The sequence below is a fragment of the Zootoca vivipara genome, chromosome Z1 (assembly GCF_965207765.1).
Source record: "Zootoca vivipara chromosome Z1, rZooViv2.hap1.1, whole genome shotgun sequence".
NCBI classification, from domain to species: Eukaryota; Metazoa; Chordata; class Lepidosauria; order Squamata; family Lacertidae; genus Zootoca; species Zootoca vivipara.
The window spans coordinates 2424487-2443838 of NC_142583.1; the positions used below are offsets into that span (position 1 = coordinate 2424487).

The following is a 19352-nucleotide window of genomic DNA, read 5'->3' on the forward strand; positions in this document are numbered from 1 at the left end:
TGTTGGGAGTGTCTGATTTTTTTTTTAAGTCATGGCAAAATGTGTTTCATTAGTTTTCCATTATCTTCAAAACTTATATTCAAATGACTCTACCACGTTGGCTTTTAAATATATGGCACAACCAAATTCGACAACTGCACCCCAAAGAACTAACAACATGGCTGCTGGTACCACTTAGGATTATCCATGTTGCAGAAATTGAAGACACTAGGGTCTGCAAATTTCTTCATGGTATAACAATGCATGGAACTTGACAACCAGAGAAATGATAATGTACAATGTAAAGTCCTCAAAGCTCTCAAAGACCCCGAACATACTTTTGCTTTATAGTGGGACTATATTACTCATACTAATACAAATAATTTTCAGAACTCTTCTACAAAAGCATGGCATATGGACTTATTAATAGTTGTTCTTTGATATGTGTCTACATCACCCATGTACTCATTGAAAGAACTGATATACAACCCATTTTGCTATTTCTACTACTGCCTTGTTTTATAGTTTATGCAAAACTGACAAAAACTCATTAAAAAAATCAAAAATATTTTTTTCAGATTCTCTAAGCACCAAGTTGCTCATTTCAGTGGTATGAAATGCAGGGGAAACGGACAAGGAAATCATAGTTAATTTGCAAGTGAAATCATATGACAAAAGTATAAAAAAGAGAATACTTGCATTCTAATTCTAAATATTTGCAGTGCCACGTTTGCAATGCCAGCAGAAAGTCATTGCTATACTGATGCAGTATCAAGATCCGCAATGCTAAGTATTCCACCGTACTGACTGTTGACTTTCACGGTGGACCCTCGGGTTAAGTTACCTTCAGATAACGTAACTTTTGGGTTGTGAACGCAGCAAACCCAGAAGTGTATACTTCTGGTTTTCGCCATACGCGCATGCGCAGAAACGCTCTATTCCGCCACCTCTAGATTTATTTATTTACTTTCTGGGTTAAATAATAATTTATTTATTTATAACCCACCCATCTGGCTGGGTTTCCCTAGCCACTCTGGGCGGCTTCCAACAGAATATTAAAAACAATATAGCATCAAACATTAAAAACTTCCCAACAGGGCCGCCTTCAGTTGTCTTATAAAAGTAAAATCGTTGCTTATTGCCTTGACATCTGCTGTGAGGGCGTTCCACAGGGCGGGTGCCACTATCGAGAAGGCCCTCTGCCTGGTTCCCTGTAACCTCACAATGAGGGAACCGCCAGAAGGCCCTCGGTGCTGGATCTCAGTGTCTGGTATGTTGGCAAAAACCTATCTACCTACAACATTAGAAGTTGAACAACATCAAAAGGCTGTAGTTACATACCATTCTTACCTGTAAGGGTAAGAGCGTGTTACTGTTGCTGTCTGTTCGGAAAACATTATCTTCAATCCAGGATTTAGGAGTCAGTGATGGAGTAGAACGAGTAAACTTGGGAGGAGCTATGACGTTACCAGAAAACGGCTTCTTTAAGGGAGAGATCTGGTTCATAGTTCCTGGAATTCCCATGTTTCCAGTTCTACGATGGTCTCTACCATGCACACTTCCCCAAGACATATTTCCTGTGCTCCAGCCAGTACTCTGATGGTTGCTCCAGGGTGATGTCTTCAGAAGAGGCTGAGGAGGGGAGGCAAAGGAGGAGAAATTACTAAAGTTAGTTGAAAATATTTTTTTAAAAGTATTGGTAACATAACCTAATCCTATGCATGACTGCTCAGAAATTATTTCTGCTTAATTCAGAATTCAGCTTACTCCCAAATAAGCTTAATACTACAATTTTATTAAAGTCAAATTGACTTTTTCTGGATCAGGGCAACAGGAAAAACACAAAACACAGTTTTTAGTTTTGTTAAACCCAGCATATACGTAGTAGTGACATGAGAATGACAATAGGTATCTCTGGCAATTGTTATGAGAGGCTCAAGCTCTCTATTCTCATCTCAATTTTTGCATGGTATTTTTCTAGGGCAGAACTTGGGGGCCCATCCACTTTAAGTACTAATCTTATAATACCAAGGAAATATAATTTTTTTTCTTTCTGTTAATTTCCTCTCTTGCTCTGTGAGATCAGTCCCACACTCCTCCTCTCTGAAAAAGTTGTGGTGCCCCTATGCTGATGAAAGCAAAGATGTGACTGACCAAAAGAGTATAAAACCAAAAAGTTGCCACTTATTTATAGAATCTATTTCCTTAAGGCTGTATGTGTAGACAGAAACAGATGAATCAGGTTTAAAAGAAAAATGTCCAAACTACATGCCAGACTTGTAATATCCCAAAATGATCAGCCCTATTCTCTCACAAATTCGGAAATATTTGTGATTCCTCAACTTGAATGCTTGGTTGAACTTGCTGTCCAGATACAGTGGTACCTCTACTTACGAATAACTCTACTTACTAATGTTTCTACTTACGAATGTTTCTACTTACGAATGGAGCTCCGTCCGCCATCTTGGATGCGGTTTAGATAGGATTTTTTCTACTTACAAATTTTTTTCTCCCAATGCATTCCTATGGGATTCGACTTACAAATTTTTTCTACTTACAAATGTGCGTTTGGAACACATTAAATTCGTAAGTAGAGGTACCACTGTACTGCTCTGTATCTCTAACATTATTCATAAATAGTTAAAATGAAAACTGTGATACTTTTACCACTGAAGGTTACACACACACACACACACACACACACACACACATTTATCAATAACACTATCTTCCTATATACATTTATTTTGATGAGTGAGGTGATTCTCTCAGGATTACAGAAGTATGCAAGGCTTAAAGTGCAACTCAAAATTACCGGTAAGTCTTTCTGTGTTCAATGGGGCTTGCCCTCAGGTAATCAAGTACAGTGGAACATCGGTTTATGAACACCTCGGATTACAAATTTTCAGTTTATGAACGCCGTGGACCCATCTGGAATGGATTAATTCACTTTTCATTACTTTCAATGGGAAAGTTCAGTTTATGAACAGACTTCCGGAACCAATTACACCCATGCTTCGGGTTAAGTACGCTTCAGGTTGAGTACTCCGCAGACCCGTCTGGAACGGATTAATCCACTTTCCATTACTTTCAATGGGAAAGTTTGCTTCAGTTTATGAACGCTTCAGTTTAAGTACTCCGTGGACCGTCTGGAACAGATTAATCCACTTTCCATTACTTTCAATGGGAAAGTTTGCTTCAGTTTATGAACGTTTCAGTTTATGAACAGAGTTCCGGAACCAATTGTGTTCATAAACCAAGGTACCACTGTACTGTATAAGACTGCACCCTCAATGTCCCACAGATATTTGCTAGCTCAGCTGTCCATAATACTTGTGTACTCAGCTCTTTATCTTCCAGACTGTTGGTGTGACAGAAATAACTGTTACAATTTTCAAAGGTTTCCTGACTAGTCACCTGGAAAAGATTCTTATTTATCACAGCTGACTGGGTGAGTTGCTATTTACAAGCTTAAGGTAGCTATATTTGGGTTTTTACGAAACAGCAAAGCTAGGCCATAATGCATCATCAAATACAATAAAAGCATAAAAAGTTGATGACTTAATAAGTAAAAGCATAGTAGCCCTAGGAAAGGTAGAGGGATGGTCTAGGTGGTGGTGGGGGAGATGTTGCACAGAATAACTATTCAAAATTCCTTCTTTAGCTTTTGGTACAATATTTTATGTCAAGTGGTATGACGTAAAAGCTTTTCAATGTCACTGATATGGGAACAGCTATAGCTGTGCAATGTGTCAACATCCAATGTTAATAATTTAACACTTGGCTTAAAAAAGAACAACCCCATACATTTAAAAAGAATTTGGGAGGGGCAATTTATAGTACAGTGGAACCTCGGTTTATGAACACCTCGGTTTATGAATTTTCGGTTTATGAACGCCGCGGACCCATCTGGAACGGATTAATTCACTTTCCATTACTTTTAATGGGAAAGTTCGCTTCAGTTTATGAACGCTTCAGTTTATGAACAGACTTCCGGAACCAATTACACCCATGTTTCAGTTTATGAACGCTTCAGTTTAAGTACTTCACGGACCCGTCTGGAACGGATTAATCCACTTTCCATTACTTTCAATGGAAAAGTTCACTTCAGTTTATGAACGGTTACTCCGCGGACTGTCTGGAACGGATTAATCCACTTTCCATTACTTTCAATGGGAAAGTTCGCTTCAGTTTATGAACGCTTCAGTTTATGAACAGACTTCCGGAACCAATTGTGTTCATAAACCGAGGTACCACTGTACTGCAACAACTAGAGGGCTACTATTCCCATTAGCCCCAGTCACTATGGCCAATCGTCAGGGATGATGGGAGCTGTAGTCCAGTAACATCTGGAGATCTACAGGTTACCAACTCCTGAGGCTTATCTGACTCAAGTATCTAGCAGGAACCATCACTATATAATTATTTCAAAGTAAAATATTTTCAAGACTAGTGTGATACATCCTAGTAAAGAAGATACCTATATAAACCATTTGGGTAGGATAATTAAGCAGACACTAAAGTCCTATATAATTGCAGATAGACATGGTCAGTCTTGAATGTCTCATGCTGCAATTTTTAGGAGAAATATGCATCATACTGTAAAACTAACAGTGAAGGTAACAGGATTTAACAGGATTTTCATCTTTACAGCTAGTCTGCTGCTCACCAAGTACTACTATTTATAAAGTTTAAAACACAAAAGGCAGAAGAGACTTCCTTTGCTTTGTGAAAAACTTAGAAATTGTTTCTGCAATTCTTAGCTTGTCCAGCAATAGACCGAACAGTGAATATCAACAATATTTTTTTTAAAAAAATATTTTAGTTTCCCCATTAAATACAACTTATAATTCTTTTTTGTTTTCTCATTGTAGCTCTTTATTACAGAAACACAGTTGGTTACACAGACAATCATAATTAGATTCTACACCATCATAGGTGACACTTAATCTCAATCCACTTTTGACCTGCAAGGCAGCCACATATTCTCTCAGCCATCTGTAAAATGGGAGGAACAGCAATCTACTAGGCCAGCTTGTTCCAAGAAGAAGCAAGAGGCCTTTAACATTAAAGAACTTTAAATGCATCAATAAAAAGATAAGAAGGAAAATGTTTAATACTAAGCATAAATGTACAATACTTGAGCACAAACAAAATGCAGCACACTACCTGATGAACAAGTATAAAGCTAATCTGTTATAGAAAACATGAAACTGTTAACTTATATTACTGTGAGTATGCAGAGCTCATTGAAAGAAGCAAGCTTCCAACCAATGGGAGAAAAGGTGTTCAGCCCACCCATAAGGTAGCAGTAAGTGCTACATGCGAAAAGACTGGGACAACCTGAAATACCACACTGAAACTTTTCTTGGCATCTACAGCTGCTTATGCAAGCTGCTTAGCACATAGCTCAGTGTTGCAAAATAAAATGTAAGTGGAAATTTGTGTACAGACCTACTGTATTCACAACCTGGACAAACCAAGATACTCAGTTTAAGCTGCTTTAGGCCAATTTATGGGTGTGTGGATTGGACTGCCAGATTTTGGACTACCACTTATGGTTGTTGGTTTACACATATGTATAACTCATTTAAACAAAAAACAGTTACTATAAACTAATAAACTTGTCTGAAACAGATGTTCAAAACTGCCCTGTTCTGTTCATTATGAAGTTATGATGTTGCTGATTCACTCCAAAATAAAACTATCGAATAAAAGCAAATAAAATCTATAGGCAGCCAGTATGACAACCCAGTGACTATTGCTTAAACATAACTAAGTTATGTAGACTCTTCACACAGGCGTAGTCAGGATTTTGATTGATCCTCCCCCCCCCAGCTATACCCATGCCCTTCATAACTGCAATCCCGTGCATACTTATCCAGATGTAAGTTGTACTGAATACAGAACTTATTTATTTGGTTATTATTTGGTTTGAAAAAACTGAAAATCTGCTTTTTAAGCTCATATGCTACAAAGTGGCTCTCATCGTTAGGTACAAATACAATACAAAACCATTTACAAATACCCAGCTGTAAAAAGCCAGTGGAAAAATCCAATGCAAAATAAACAATAAAAACTAGCAGTAAAATTCAGCACATCTCAGCATAGAAGTCCTAGTTTATTTACAAGTAGACATGCATTAAATTGCACTGACAGGCTGCAGCCCTATATCTACTTACCTCAAGTGAATTCAATGTGAGAAAAGTATAGGATTGTATTGTTAAGTGCCTGATATGTCAAGGCTGTATTTTAAGAGAATAAATATTTAATGGAAAAAGCCTAACCAGGTTTACTCAGAAGTAAGTTCTACTGAATTCAATAGGGCTTTCTGCCAGGTAAGTGGGGTTAAGACTGCAGACTTGATCAAGAGGATTGGGAAGAGAGAACAGCCAAGTGAATGCTAGTACAGTAATTTATTATGAGTTACTGCAACAGAGACTAAGAAAAAGATGTGGGCGTTAAAGGTCTTCTTTGTCTTCCTAGGACTTCTTCACATATTACCGAATTCCAACAAGGAAACCACTTTCATGTATTGCACTATGCAAGTCCAATACAGAACGCTGTATGTGACAATTACTGTACACCTTAGTGGTTGATTGCCCAATGCACACATACTGTGCAAAAAAAGCAAACATAAAATATGATCCACACACAACTGACCGACACACAGGATTCATTTTATCTTTTTCTTATGACTTACTTTTCACACTGGAATTTTGTAACTTGTGAAATCATCCTAAAGATCACCGCACATATTTCTTAAGCCCTTGCCCTGACACTGAGGTAACCTTTGCACTAGAAAAGCCATATACGTGGTCACAAGTTTTCCCTTGTGAGCACATTGGACTGGGAGGTCAGATGTGGTACATCTTTGTCTACTCCCAACCCCTAGAAAAACTCATCTCTCTGAAGGAAGGCACCTTGGGGCACCCACCATGTTCCACTAGCCAGCTGGTGGCTTGACACTGCTTTGACACTTCAGCATGTGTATTGGTGTCTTTAAAAATCTCTGTCTCGCATGTGCGACGCACACACAGCCCCTCACTTTACTGTTCTCTTTAGCCCCCCAGCCCCTTCCTCATGCGGTCCCTGTCCTCAAAAACAGATTCCTGCCACAGGATACATGGCAAACCCTTCTCGGAAGAGAGCAACCCTATAGATGATCCAAACCTGAGAGGCCATTTGCCTTAAAGCTAAACAGAACTTGCCACCATATTTCCTCGGTCAATTTTCATGCATGCGAAATGAGAGTTGCTATTTTCTTTTCATTCTTTTCTGTTTTCAGCAAAAACAATTTTTAACACGCAGGCACACACGTATGTATGGTTCCAAAACAAACCCACTAAAGTCCTTCAATCATAGGACATCCTCTTTCCACACACACACCGTTTCACCACCAGCTTTCTGTAAACAATTAAATTCCTCTTTAGGCAGCCCTCCGGCATTAAACAACCTACGGCCTTCCAAGTGGGGGAGGACGGCTGTTAATACGATGTTTTCCTGCGTGATCGTGTATTCAATCGATTGGTCTAAATTGCTTCACCGCAAATGCCTTGATCGGACGGCACGCAAAGGCGAATAGCGAATCGGGGAAACGGCCAATAATCGGCCATAGCTACCACAGAGCCAGATAGATAGACGGGTGGAAATAAGGCCGCTATCTTTCCCTGCCTCGATACCCGCCTATCGATCGCCACCCCCAGGACCCCCGTTTCCCCAGCACCCACCTGGTGGTGGTTGTAGGAGTTCCTCTGCTGCAGGAAAGCGGCTGCCGCTGCGGCCGCAGCCGCCTGGTGTTGGTGGTGCTGCTGCAGCTGAGGGCTGACGGGCGAGCGCCGGTTCTGCTGCTGCTGCTGCTGCTGCTGCTGCTGAGGTAAACTGATCTGAGGCGGCGGCGGCGGCGCCGAAAAGGGGCTTCCGAAAGGCCCCACCGAGGCGGCGTGGGTCGACACGGGCGAGAAGCTCTGGAAGAAAGCCGGGTTGAGAGACGACGGCATCCCGCCGCCCGCCGCGTAGAAACTGCTGCCGCCCTCCGAAGACGACGACGACGACTCCGGGCTCGGCGGAGGAGCCATGGCGGCGGCCGGAGGAGGCTGCTGCTGGTGCTGCTGCTGCTGAGGCGATGGCGGCTGCCCCGGCGGCGGTTGCTGAGGAGGCGGCGGAGAGGTCTGCACGGACCACGGCGTGCCGAAGCTGGGCAGCGGCGGCGGCGGAGGGGAGGCCGCGGATGCCGAGGAGGAGCCTCCGCCGTGAGGGCTGCCCAGCTCGGGGCTCTGCAGGCTGCTGAAGCCCAGCCCGCCGGGCAGGAGGCTCCCGGCACTGCCCAGCAAGTGGCTGCTACTACTGCTGCTGCTGCTGGGGGGAGACTCCATAGGGAGAAAGAAGGGCGAGGAGGGAGGAGGCGACGGCGCCGCTTCACCACCACTTGGCAGCCGTCGTCGGCGTCGCCGCCGGGCGCCACATCGGGGTCGGCCGACCGAGCGAGCCGAGGGACACCGGTCCGCCCGCAGTGGCGGCGGCGCTTGGGCTCCTGCGCTGTGAAGAGAAAGGGCGGCGCGGGCGAAGCGAGCCTTCGGGGCGGCTCAGCTCGCGAGGCGCCGCCGCCGCTGAGGGAGAGGCGGGAGGCCGCCCCTGGTTGACACGCAGCAGGCGACTCCCTCGTCCGGGTCGGGGTTTAAAACCGGCCGGGGCGGAGAGAAGAAGAAGAGAGCGGTGGGTGGGGGCCGCCGGCGCCGCCCGCTTCGCCCGGCGCTCCAGCCTCGCCTTTCCCCGCGGTCAGCCCCACGAGCGGCACTCGCCCTCCCCTGACAAGCTGCTTCGGCTTCTCGGGGAAGCGGCGTCCGGAGCGGCGAGAAGGACAAGGGGAAGCTGCCGACCGAGGGCGACGCCTCCTCCCTCCGCCGAAACGCTGCTGCTGCTGGCTCGGCGCTTTCCTTTTTCTCCCTCTCTGCAGAGTCCGGATCTTTCAGTCAATGCAAAGGCTGCCCTTGTTCTTTTCTCCACCTCCTCGCTGCTGCCCAGTTTTTATTTTGTTTGGTGGGGGGAGCCAATCTTCCTTCCTGGCTTGCTTCGCCCCCAAAGTACCCAGCGATGGCGAAACCCGACCTTCCCTGCTCGTTGCTAAAAGAGGCTTCGGCTGCAAAATCATGTACTTTGGGTTCTTTGGGGGGGGGAGGGGGCGGAGAGAGGGGGGGAGGGTTTTAACTAACAGAAACCTGTCCTCTACAAAAAAGGGGGGGTAGTACAACCACCGCCCTTCACGGAATAGAAATTGTCAAAGTTATTTTTTAAAATAAGATTCAGTATACTGTATGTATATATAGAGACAGCCCTGTTTATGACTGGTGTCCAACTCTACTGAATGGATTTCTTCACGTTACTAAAGTACTGGAAAAAAATCCCCCTGTGCTGAAAAATAGCCCCCGCTTTAAAGACATTGAAAAAATCATTGAAAAAAAAACCCTTCGGAAACCAGATATTTCTTTCTCTCGGTATGTACATAAATACATATATCTGCCTTTCTATCGATCTTATTTATCTGCATAAAAATTGAAGCAATCCCCGCCGCCCTCTATCTCATGCTTTCAGCAGCTCCTGTCAAAGCCCCTCCATGTTCTACTATCCTGGCCCTACAAACGGCCTGCGCATAAAGAAAGGAATGGGAAGGCAACAACCCCCCCCCTTCCAAAAAAGGACGGGTCCTCTTTTCCCTGCACAATATCCCTGCGTTTCGTTTCTTCCGCAGCCGGTCTGTCAGCCCGCCTGAGCAGCGCCCCAGCCCCGCCGCAGCCGCCCGCATAAGAACCCGGAACTGCCGTCACGGCCGTCACGCATCACAATCCCGCCCCTCGCAAGTCTGTCAACGTCCCCGACGCTCCGTGAGGCCCCGCCTCCTTTTTAATTATTCATCCGCCGTCGGCCCGTGTCTCTCCGTCGCGTCTTCGACGTCGTTTATTCGGCGCTTTTTGGAAACCGGACGAGACCAACGCGCGACATTTCATTAGGGTGGCTTTTCTTTTACAAAACAGTTATTAACGCGCCCGGAGGGATACGTTGGCTGACACCGTGGAAAGCTAATTTGGGTGTTTTACTTGGCTACGTTGGGAAACAGCGTCTCTGCCCCGTCCTCTCTCCCTACTTCCCCCAGGAAGTGCTGCGCAATCGGCTCTCCCAAGGAAGCCTGACGTCACTCCAACGCGTTCGCGTTGACTCGGTCCCGCCCACCACTCGCTTTGCAACGTCATCAGTCGCTTTTCGCAAGCTGCGCAAGCTGGTTTTGATTCAGTATACAGTATATACAGTATAGTATTTCTATGCCTCTTTTCATTGAGATGAATCCTAAACTGGCTTACAAACAACAAATAACGACAACTTGGTAGAACACAACAGCAGCATAGATCATATAAGATAATTAACGCATCATCAGTGAAACAAACATTTCCAATCTAAAGAACAGTGTTAACAAGGCATCAACTAAAACATAAGCTAAACATCACAAAAGTCACGTTTTATGATTGACAAATAAATACAGCATTTATAATCTGAAGTGAAGCCCAGAGAGTGGGGGAGCAGAAACTAAGCTGGTGGGAACTTATCTGCTGGTTGGCAAGATGCAGGTTCCTGCTCCTAATGTTTTATTATGTTTTTATATGTACGGGAAGCTGCCCAGCGTGGCTGGGGCAACCCAGTCAGATGGTGGGGTACAAATTTTAAAAATAAAAACAAACATCTATAAATATAGAAAGAAATGAAATCTATATATATAAAAATGGTGAAGGTGCATGTGTGTTATTCCCCACTTTTCTCCCACAAGCACTTACCCGATCGTCCTGAAATTTGGCCACAACCTCAGCGTCACGTGTGAGCAGGTAATCATGCACTTACACTGACCAGCTGACACACCTAACACAGGTAAAAACCTGGATTTGTGGTCAAAAAATTGCGCCCTCCAGTGGACATTCAACGAAAAACGGACAAACATCCCTCACGCCCACAATCCCTCACGCCCCGGAGATCACACCTCCAACAGAGAGCAAACCGCCCCGAGACCAAGCTGCTCCTCAGGGAACCAAGCCCGCCTCGGAGATCGCACATCCGAGACCAGGCCGCTCCCCAGGGACCCGCGCCCGCCCAGGAGATCATGTACCAGCGACCCCCCCCCCCCCGACCAAACCAACTCCACACACACCCCACTGCACGGATCCCACCCCCGCCAATCCCACAACCTCCCACTACCCCCTCCCGCCCTGAGCAAGCCCACTCCACACACACACCCTACGGATCTCCCCCGATCCCTTAACCTCCCGCGACCCCCCCCTTGAGCAAGCCCACACACATACACACACCCCATGGATGGCACCCCCGCTGATCCCGCCGCCTCCCGGGACCCACCCCCACACCGGAGATCACACCGATCCATCCCCACACACACCCACAGATCCCGCCGCCGATAATGCCACCCCCATGGACCAGGCCGCCTCCACAACAGCCCTGGGCCTCTCCAAAAGACAAAAATAAATACCTCGCTTCAAAACGTTAACTAACTTCTTCCTTTCTTCACAATTTCACACTAAGCCAAACAATTATTTAGCAAGCCTGACAGGCCACATTTAGAAAATTGTGACCACTTTGTTCCTTCCTTGCTCCTGCTGGTGCAGCACTACTAAAAACGTTTTACATGTCAACCTGGACTTTTGGTTTCTATCTCCCAAGCAAACCAAAAGAAGGAAACAAAACTTGCCTACTGTTTGTGGATTGTTTGGAACAAGACAAACCATAAGTCTGGGTTTGCACATATAATGGTAAGTCAAACCATGACTTAGCTTCTAATAGCAGCAGGAGCATAGCTGCCAAGTTGTCCATTTTTTTAAGGGAAATTCCCTTATGCTGAATAGGCTTCCTCGCGAGAAAAGGGAAAACTTGGCAGCTATGAGCAGGAGTGGTGCAAAAATCCGGTTACAGGTTGGCTTAATAGAAACCCCAACATATGTCCTACAAATAAACACAAAATAGATCATGTTTTCCTGATACAGCAAAACTTTATATTGTAGGGGAAAGTTGTCATAATTCAAATCTCAAAAAGGGATGACCCAGGGGTGGTGGGAAGAGGGGGCGTGATACGTCTGGGACGGGACAGGTTGGGGGAAATCACAGGGAAAAGCCGGGGGTGGGGGGAGGAGGGGGTGGGATATGTCATGGATCGACACAGGGTGGTGGCAGTCACGGGGGTTAGCCACAGCAACGCGTGGCAGGGCCAGCTAGTAAAACTATAAGAAACAAACCTTGATTGATAAGAGCACACACACTCTCTATCAAAACCATACAAATAATTACAATAATAAATAAAATAATAAAAGGAACATGACGCTAGTCCTATCGTTGAAAGTAGTCAGTTCCCAAAAAGCCTGTTGGAATCAAAAAGTCCTTCACTTGCTGTTGGAAGGAGTGAGGCAGTCTAGTTTCTCCAGAGAGGGAGTTCGATAGTCTGGGAGCAGCCCCTTGGTATCAGCTCCAGCCCTTTCTCATACAACCATTCTGTATCAAGTGGTGGAGACTGGAGTCTCTCCTGGAAGTAACATTTTTACGTTAGTGAGACTGTTTGGAAAGCTTCAGCATGTTCCATAGAAACATACCATATTTTTCTGTCTATAAGACGCCCCCGTCTATTTTGGGGCCTCAAAATTTAGAAAATAGGGGGGTTTGAGCTTTTGGGGAGGATTATTTGGGGGGGGGGGATGCAGAAAATCGCTCACCTGCCAGAACGTAGCACACAACCGCTCGCGTCACTTACAATTGCCGCTTACAATTTCGGGCTTGCACTTTGTTCCAATCGGCTGCCTGATCACAGCCATTAGCCCTCCTGATTGCCGCTGCAGCAGCCAATAAACAGCTGCCCTTGTTGCAGGGAGCGTGATTGGCAGCCGCTGGCGACAATCAGGGAGCTGATAGGTGGTTTCTGCAGGGCTTACAATCTCGGGCTCGTGCCAAAAAAACCATTCGCATGCCCCCCCTCCCAGCACTACCCGTGTATAAGACGAGCCTAAATTTTGAACCTCATTTTTGGGTCAAAAAAGCTCGTCTTATACACTGAAATATATGGTACTTTACATATATCTGCCCAACACCTGAAAAACTGGTTTTGCAAGATCCCAGTGTGGTCAGTTTGGGCTGGGGTGTGCACCTATCCACCACTGCTATGTGCCTGTTGCCTCTACCATCAGCAGCTTTGGAGGAGACAAGGGAAGGGCAGCAGCCCCTGTACATACCACACATAGAAATGCTCTTGCTGGCCTCATCCTGCCCAGAACCCCAGCATACTAGCACATGCATGAAAATGTGCAATTGTCAAATAGAAAGCATAAAAAATAGTTTTGAGGATAATTATCAGCATGACAGGCTTTCTCCCACTCTTGTCTAACAACTGCTCTGAAAAAAAAATGACTAAGCCAGCCAAAACTTTTCCACTTTAAGGCATGAATATCATTGGAACATCAGAATGCAGAGGGAAACACAAAGGGTTGTGATAGTTGGGAGTGACTGGTGAACTGAAGGCCCTGCCACATCCCCACTTTGAACGTGATGTTACGAGGAAGGAAGCGGGAAGAATAGGTGGGTTGTACTTCCTGTTCCATGTGCTTCTAAAATCCCTCTCTTTCTCTTCCAGGGCATGACCTGAAATGCAAAAGTGCCAATGACTGGAGCTATGAGCTGCTCTTATCTGGTCCATTAGCTGTTCAGTTAGCCCAGGGGTCAGCAACCTTTTTCAGCCATGGGCCGGTCCACCGTCCCTCAGACCATGTGGTGGGCCGGACTATATTATTGGGGGGGGGGGTGATGAACCAATTCCTACACCTCACAAATAGCCCAGAGATGCATTTTAAATAAAAGGACACATTCTACACATGTAAAAACACGCTGATTCCTGGACTGTCCGTGGGCCGGATTGAGAAGGCGATTGGGCCGCATCCGGCCCCCGGGCCTTAGGTTGCCTCCTACTGAGTTAGCCCTTTCAGATTTCAATGGTTTTGCAATTATCTCCTTTTAATCAACCGTGAGAGAACCTTGAGGATCTTAAAGATGGTGCCCAAGTCTCTGTTTGTTCCATTCTCCCGCTCTCATCTCCTCCCTCAAATTTGCCTTTCTCAGTGGCAATTTGACAAAAGAGGAAGCAGTGCAAGCAGCTACTATTTCATTTAGAGGTTGCTGGCCAGTTCTGATCTCTGAAGAAATAGGATGGGAGAAACCAGAAGACTATAGCAATGGTCTCTTAATATATGATGTTGTTGTTTAGTCGTTTAGGACTCTTTGTGACCCCATGGACCAGAGCACGCCAGGCACTCCTGTCTTCCACTGCCTCCCGCAGTTTGGTCAAACTCATGTTGGTAGCTTCGAGAACACTGTCCAACCATCTCGTCCTCTGTCGTCTCCTTCTCCTACTGCCCTCAATCTTTCCCAACATCAGGGTCTTTTCCATCAGGGTCTTCTCTTCTCGAGGTGGCCAAAGTATTGGAGCCTCAGCTTCACGATCTGTCCTTCCAGTGAGCACTCAGGGCTGATTTCCTTCAGAATGGATAGGTTTGATCTTCTTGCAGTCCATGGGACTCTCAAGAGTCTCCTCCAGCACCCTAATTCTTAATATATACAGTAATTTAAAACGGGGGAAAGAATCAAGACTTCTCTGTCATAACAACCAATGTGTTTTTTCTGGCAAGCTAATATGCAGCGGCACTTTGAATGATCTAGCAGCTTAGTACATAAACCACATTTCCCTCATTTTGCTGTACTGCAGATAAATTAGGATTGCTTCACTGCATGATCCTTCGTATAGCTGTCAGACGTACTCCTCTAGCCCTGGCCAATTTATATGAAAATTGTGTTCCTCAAGACTTTAAGGTCTTATACCTGGTATGAAGAAAGTGTACCAGTGGGAAATTTGCACAAGCTATCTGCTTGCCTCTTGGACATAGCGGATAAAGGAACATGAGCTTGGCTGTCCATATTTGCATGTAGTCTTATCGGTGCTCGCGAAAATGAACCCTTTCAAGCCACTTTTCCCTTTCACTGACTCTGACACCATTCTTGGGTGTTGGAATGCATTGTGCTTGATTCATCACAAGTTATTTTGCTGGTTAGTCTCACAGCAAAGCTCTTTCTGAAATACCTCTCATTCCAATAAGAGTGGCGCATAACATTAAGCCATGGCTCGTTTTTACCACGGTTGTTCGATAAACCATGAGTCATCCCACAAACAAGCAGGCTAGCTTGGTTCCCCCCCCCCCCGGTTGCTCTTTGTGCATCTGTAACTTAGTAAATACTGAGGTGGAGTGGTCAAACAAATAAGGTTAAGCAAGACTGCTAGGTATGGATGCAACAGCAAACCATTGTTAAAATAACCCATGTTTCATAAGTCAATAACAAAAATGACTTACATCTTGGGGGTTGGAGGTTGAGTTTGGGTGTTTGAACAAAACATACTTTATGTGCCAAGGATCTGATTGTGTAAGACTAAAGGGGTCACAAATATTTGTCCAACAGTAGCAATAGCTGGAGAGCAGAACCTTTGTGTTTACTCACAAAGGTGGCTGCATGCCCCATTGTCCTCGCTGCTTGGTGCATGTCAGGCGTTTTCTTGCATGCAGGGTTTCGTGGCCAACAAAGCTCTTCCTCTACCCAGGGATTGTCAACCTGGTCCCTACCTCCCCCTAGTGGGCGTTTCAGGATTCTAGGTGGGCGGTAGGGGGTTCCACGGCACATGCTGAATCCTCCTTCCGTTGAGCATTGGGGGGCGGTAAGGAAATTTTACCATCAAAAAAGATGCATTAGAGGGCGGTAGGTATAAAAAGATTGACTACCCTGCTCTACACTGTATAGGAGATGTTGCTACTACCTGTTGAGGGAGGAATTATAATTTAGCTGGCACCCTGTTTCCCCATATTTGTAGCCCTCCAGTTACCCACTCCTGCAGAAAGGGATGAACTCCCTCCCTTGACACACCCTTTCGCTTACCTGTGATATTCGGCCAAACTGTTTGTGTCACCAGGTTTCCCATCACCAAAGTCCCTCTTGCGTCCTCAGAGGTTCTCCAGGCATGAAGTGAGAGTGATGTGGCTCCATGCTGCACCCCTTCTTATCCAAGCTATGGGTTCCCGGGCCAAGATTTAGAGATGTTTTACATACACATCCTTCTCCCAGCAACCAAAAAAAAAAAAGAACACTGTGATACATTGCATCTTTATTATCAAGCACAAAACAGCTTTCTTTTTAAGAACCATAACTTACGGTTTAATATTTGTGTGCAGGTGCTCACCTTTGTGGGAAAAGAGAGTTATGTCTGAACTGCATTTTGTTGAGGAATATTGAGTAATCCCTGTCTGGTTAAGCCATGCTGCAGAGGCAACTTCTTTCTCAGGAGAGCATCTTCCGCTGTGAATACATCTTTTTCAATACATATGCTTCAATGGCACTCAGCTGTCATGTCCGTAACACATTTACCACCCACCAAGGATTCTTTGCCCCTCTCTGTGACCTCTTGCCTGCTTGCCATACTGCGGCCATGGGGCACAGATGGTACCATCCTGTCAAGCTACGGCAGGTGACAGCGATGTTCAGTGATTGGTAATTATAGGCTGTAATTAGCCAGACTGGATGCAGACTCGGAGAATAAGGAACCAGCCAGCTGCCAGTCATGAGAACTTGTCTTTTAGATTATGGTAGATTGCCCAGGGGTGAGAAGTAAAAGAGAGAAACAAATAACCCTTCCTTTATTTCTTATTCAAATATATGTGGAGAGCTCTTTTTTTTGAACAAGATTTTTTTAAAAACCTCAACAACTCTGAGGGAAAGTCATTTCAAGGTTTTCCATAATTGGCACATGAGCTCTTTGAAATTACTGGTAAGTATGGGGAGGGGCAGTACCTCTGGTGGGGGGTACCCTGCACCCGGAGCGGTGGGGCGGGGCGATAGCGCGGCAGCGCGATCCTCGGGGGGAGGGTGCTGGGTGCGATCGCAGTGAGGTGGCGTGATCCTCCTGGTGGTGGTCTGATCGTGGCGCAGCAGTGCAATCCGTCCGGGTTTTTTGTCACACACCCCCCGGATGGAACCTGGGGCAAACCGCCCCCACCACACCCCCTTCGTACGCCCCTGACCCTACACTCAGCTTTCATTTTTGGCTGCTGGAAGCTGTCAGTATGCGACAGCGGCCACAACCTTGGAACAGCTTTCACTGGCTGGCAAAACCAGGAGAGGGTAGCCAGTGGGTCTCGAACCCTCAATGAGTTCGGAACTTTCCCTGCAGGTTCTGGCAGACTAAGCGGACAAGACCAACAGTGGCTCCAACAGTCAAGAAGGTGGTTTCTGCATGTGCTGTAGAGGGAAGTGAGGGGCAGATGGGGCTTGTCAAGCTGGTCCTAAACCTCAGCTGCCTAGTAAACTCTACACAAATCCGGAATGCAGTCCCTAAGATGCCTGGATGGTGCCTTGTATGCCTCATGGGATTGCTGTTTGGAAGGTCAGAGGTTCAAATCCGTGCGACGGGGTGAGCTCCTGTTGCTCTGTCCCAGCTCCTGCCAACCTAGCAGTTTGAAAGCACACCAGTGCAAGTAGATAAATAGGTGACATGCCTGCCCTGTGGAACTCCCTGCCAGTAGAGATTTGGTAGGAATCGTTTTTGCCTTTGTTTAGACATCTCATTAAAACTGTGTTATTCAGACAGGTTGCTGACCAGTATTTATTGCTGCTGCTGCTGTTATTATTTTGTTATTATTTTGCCTTGCTGTATTTTTTGTGTGAAAGTGCAGTTTATAAATATTTAAACCAATCAACCAACCAATAAATACCAACCATTATTGTTGTTGTTGTTGTTGTTGTTATTGTTGTTGTTATTATTATTATTATTATTATTATTATTAAACTTATTAGTTGCTTGCCATCCAAAGGTCTCCAAGCAACTTACACAAACACACAAATACCCATAGTTATAATCAAAGGAGTGAGTGAATTAAACATGCTTAACAAGGGGATAGAAGAAAAATGAAATATATTTAAATGCTACGGAATGGGATAAATAAACACAACAGGATGAATTAAGTCCCAGATCTAAGATAATAATTTTCAAGTAAAAATGTCATATTTGTATATTTAAATTTTGAAACCATTTTAGAAGAGCACATTTTTCATACACCTGGTAAATGATTTATTTATTTTGCATTAGCTGGATTTCCCAGAAATTGCACAATCTGTTGTGGTCCATGAAAAAACTGGCAGCTTTAGGAAGAGTCTAGCACAAGAGAAAAGTTAATGATTTTCTTGATTCTCCTCACTTGTTTGTTCCACTATGAAATGGGGACATTAATGTTACAGTGGCATGTCATCATTTTAAAAACAAGCCGGGGTCAGAGAACATTTCATTTTATTTTGCAATAACCTGCCACCCCCACCCGCCTGCCTCCTGAAATTTAAATTCGATCTATTAAGAACAGATACTTGTAATCCTTTAGGGCTGCTGTGCAGAATGATCTGGATGACCTTCCCTTTATGAAAAGCCATTCTGATGTCATAGAAAATAGATATGGCATCTATAAATAAATTATTCAGAGCTGGGTGCGGAGATGGAGTTACATGTTGCTATTGTTAAGAAGGGAATATGTAAAGCCTGACCCCAGAGTGCAGCTGTTATCTTCGTGATTGGTATCCTGCATTTCCTATTGTTTGTGATTATAATATACAAGTGGGGCAGGGAAGCCGGGTGGGGGGAGAGAGAAAAGGATGCCTGTGCATGGAGAAAATTTGGCATTGGCGCTGATTGCAATTATGGGCTTCTTAGCTCAGGAGCTATTAGTCTGGAGGAGCAGGTTCAGTTGCTGCTCCCCACTGCTCCCCGTTCTTCCCACCACCCGAATCTGCCATTTCAGGGGATCTGAATGTGTTCACCTTCTGTGTTCTGCCAGCTGGACTTTACCCAGGCGACACAAACTGAATTGTGTCAACAGATGGCAGAAAAAAGGAGGACATAAAAGACAGTATCTCAAGTATGAAATATTAAACAGGTGCAGAGGTAAGGAAAACTAAATGATCAAAAGGCATAGAGAGTAATAACTGTGCGTCTTAGTTTGTCACATCTACTGTCCTTTTAACTTTCTCCTCTCTCTCTCTCCCTCCCTCCCTGCAATAATAATATGAAGGATGCATTTAAATGGCATATTCCAAAGGCGCACAAAGGAGATGCGAAGATACGCTTTTGCTGAACTGTGGCCTAGCTGTGGTGGACGTGTGAGCTTGTGAGGGACACTGAGCTGCTCTTCACACACAGTATTATATAAGCTTAAATGGTATCAAAAGTCCAAATACACCCCCCCTCCAACTAATTGATATGG

At 45.1% G+C, this 19352-nt stretch overlaps 1 protein-coding gene across 4 annotated transcripts in view; it reads right to left on the minus strand.

The window, feature by feature from the left end:
• The window catches only part of CPEB2 (cytoplasmic polyadenylation element binding protein 2), a 71721-nt gene extending 61033 nt beyond the window's left edge, over positions 1-10688 (minus strand). For 2 of the 4 annotated variants that reach the window (XM_060279077.2, XM_060279075.2), the window contains exons 1-2: positions 7710-10688; positions 1330-1611 (exon numbers count right to left, since the gene is read on the minus strand). In XM_060279077.2, coding sequence (XP_060135060.1) covers positions 1330-1611; positions 7710-8354 — 927 coding nt within the window. In that variant the 5' untranslated portion in view covers positions 8355-10688. Of the gene's footprint in view, positions 1-1320; positions 1612-7709 lie in introns of all 4 variants that reach the window. The other 2 variants (XM_060279076.2, XM_060279074.2) reach the window with 1 other exon arrangement.
• Between the last annotated feature and the right edge of the window lie 8664 nt (positions 10689-19352).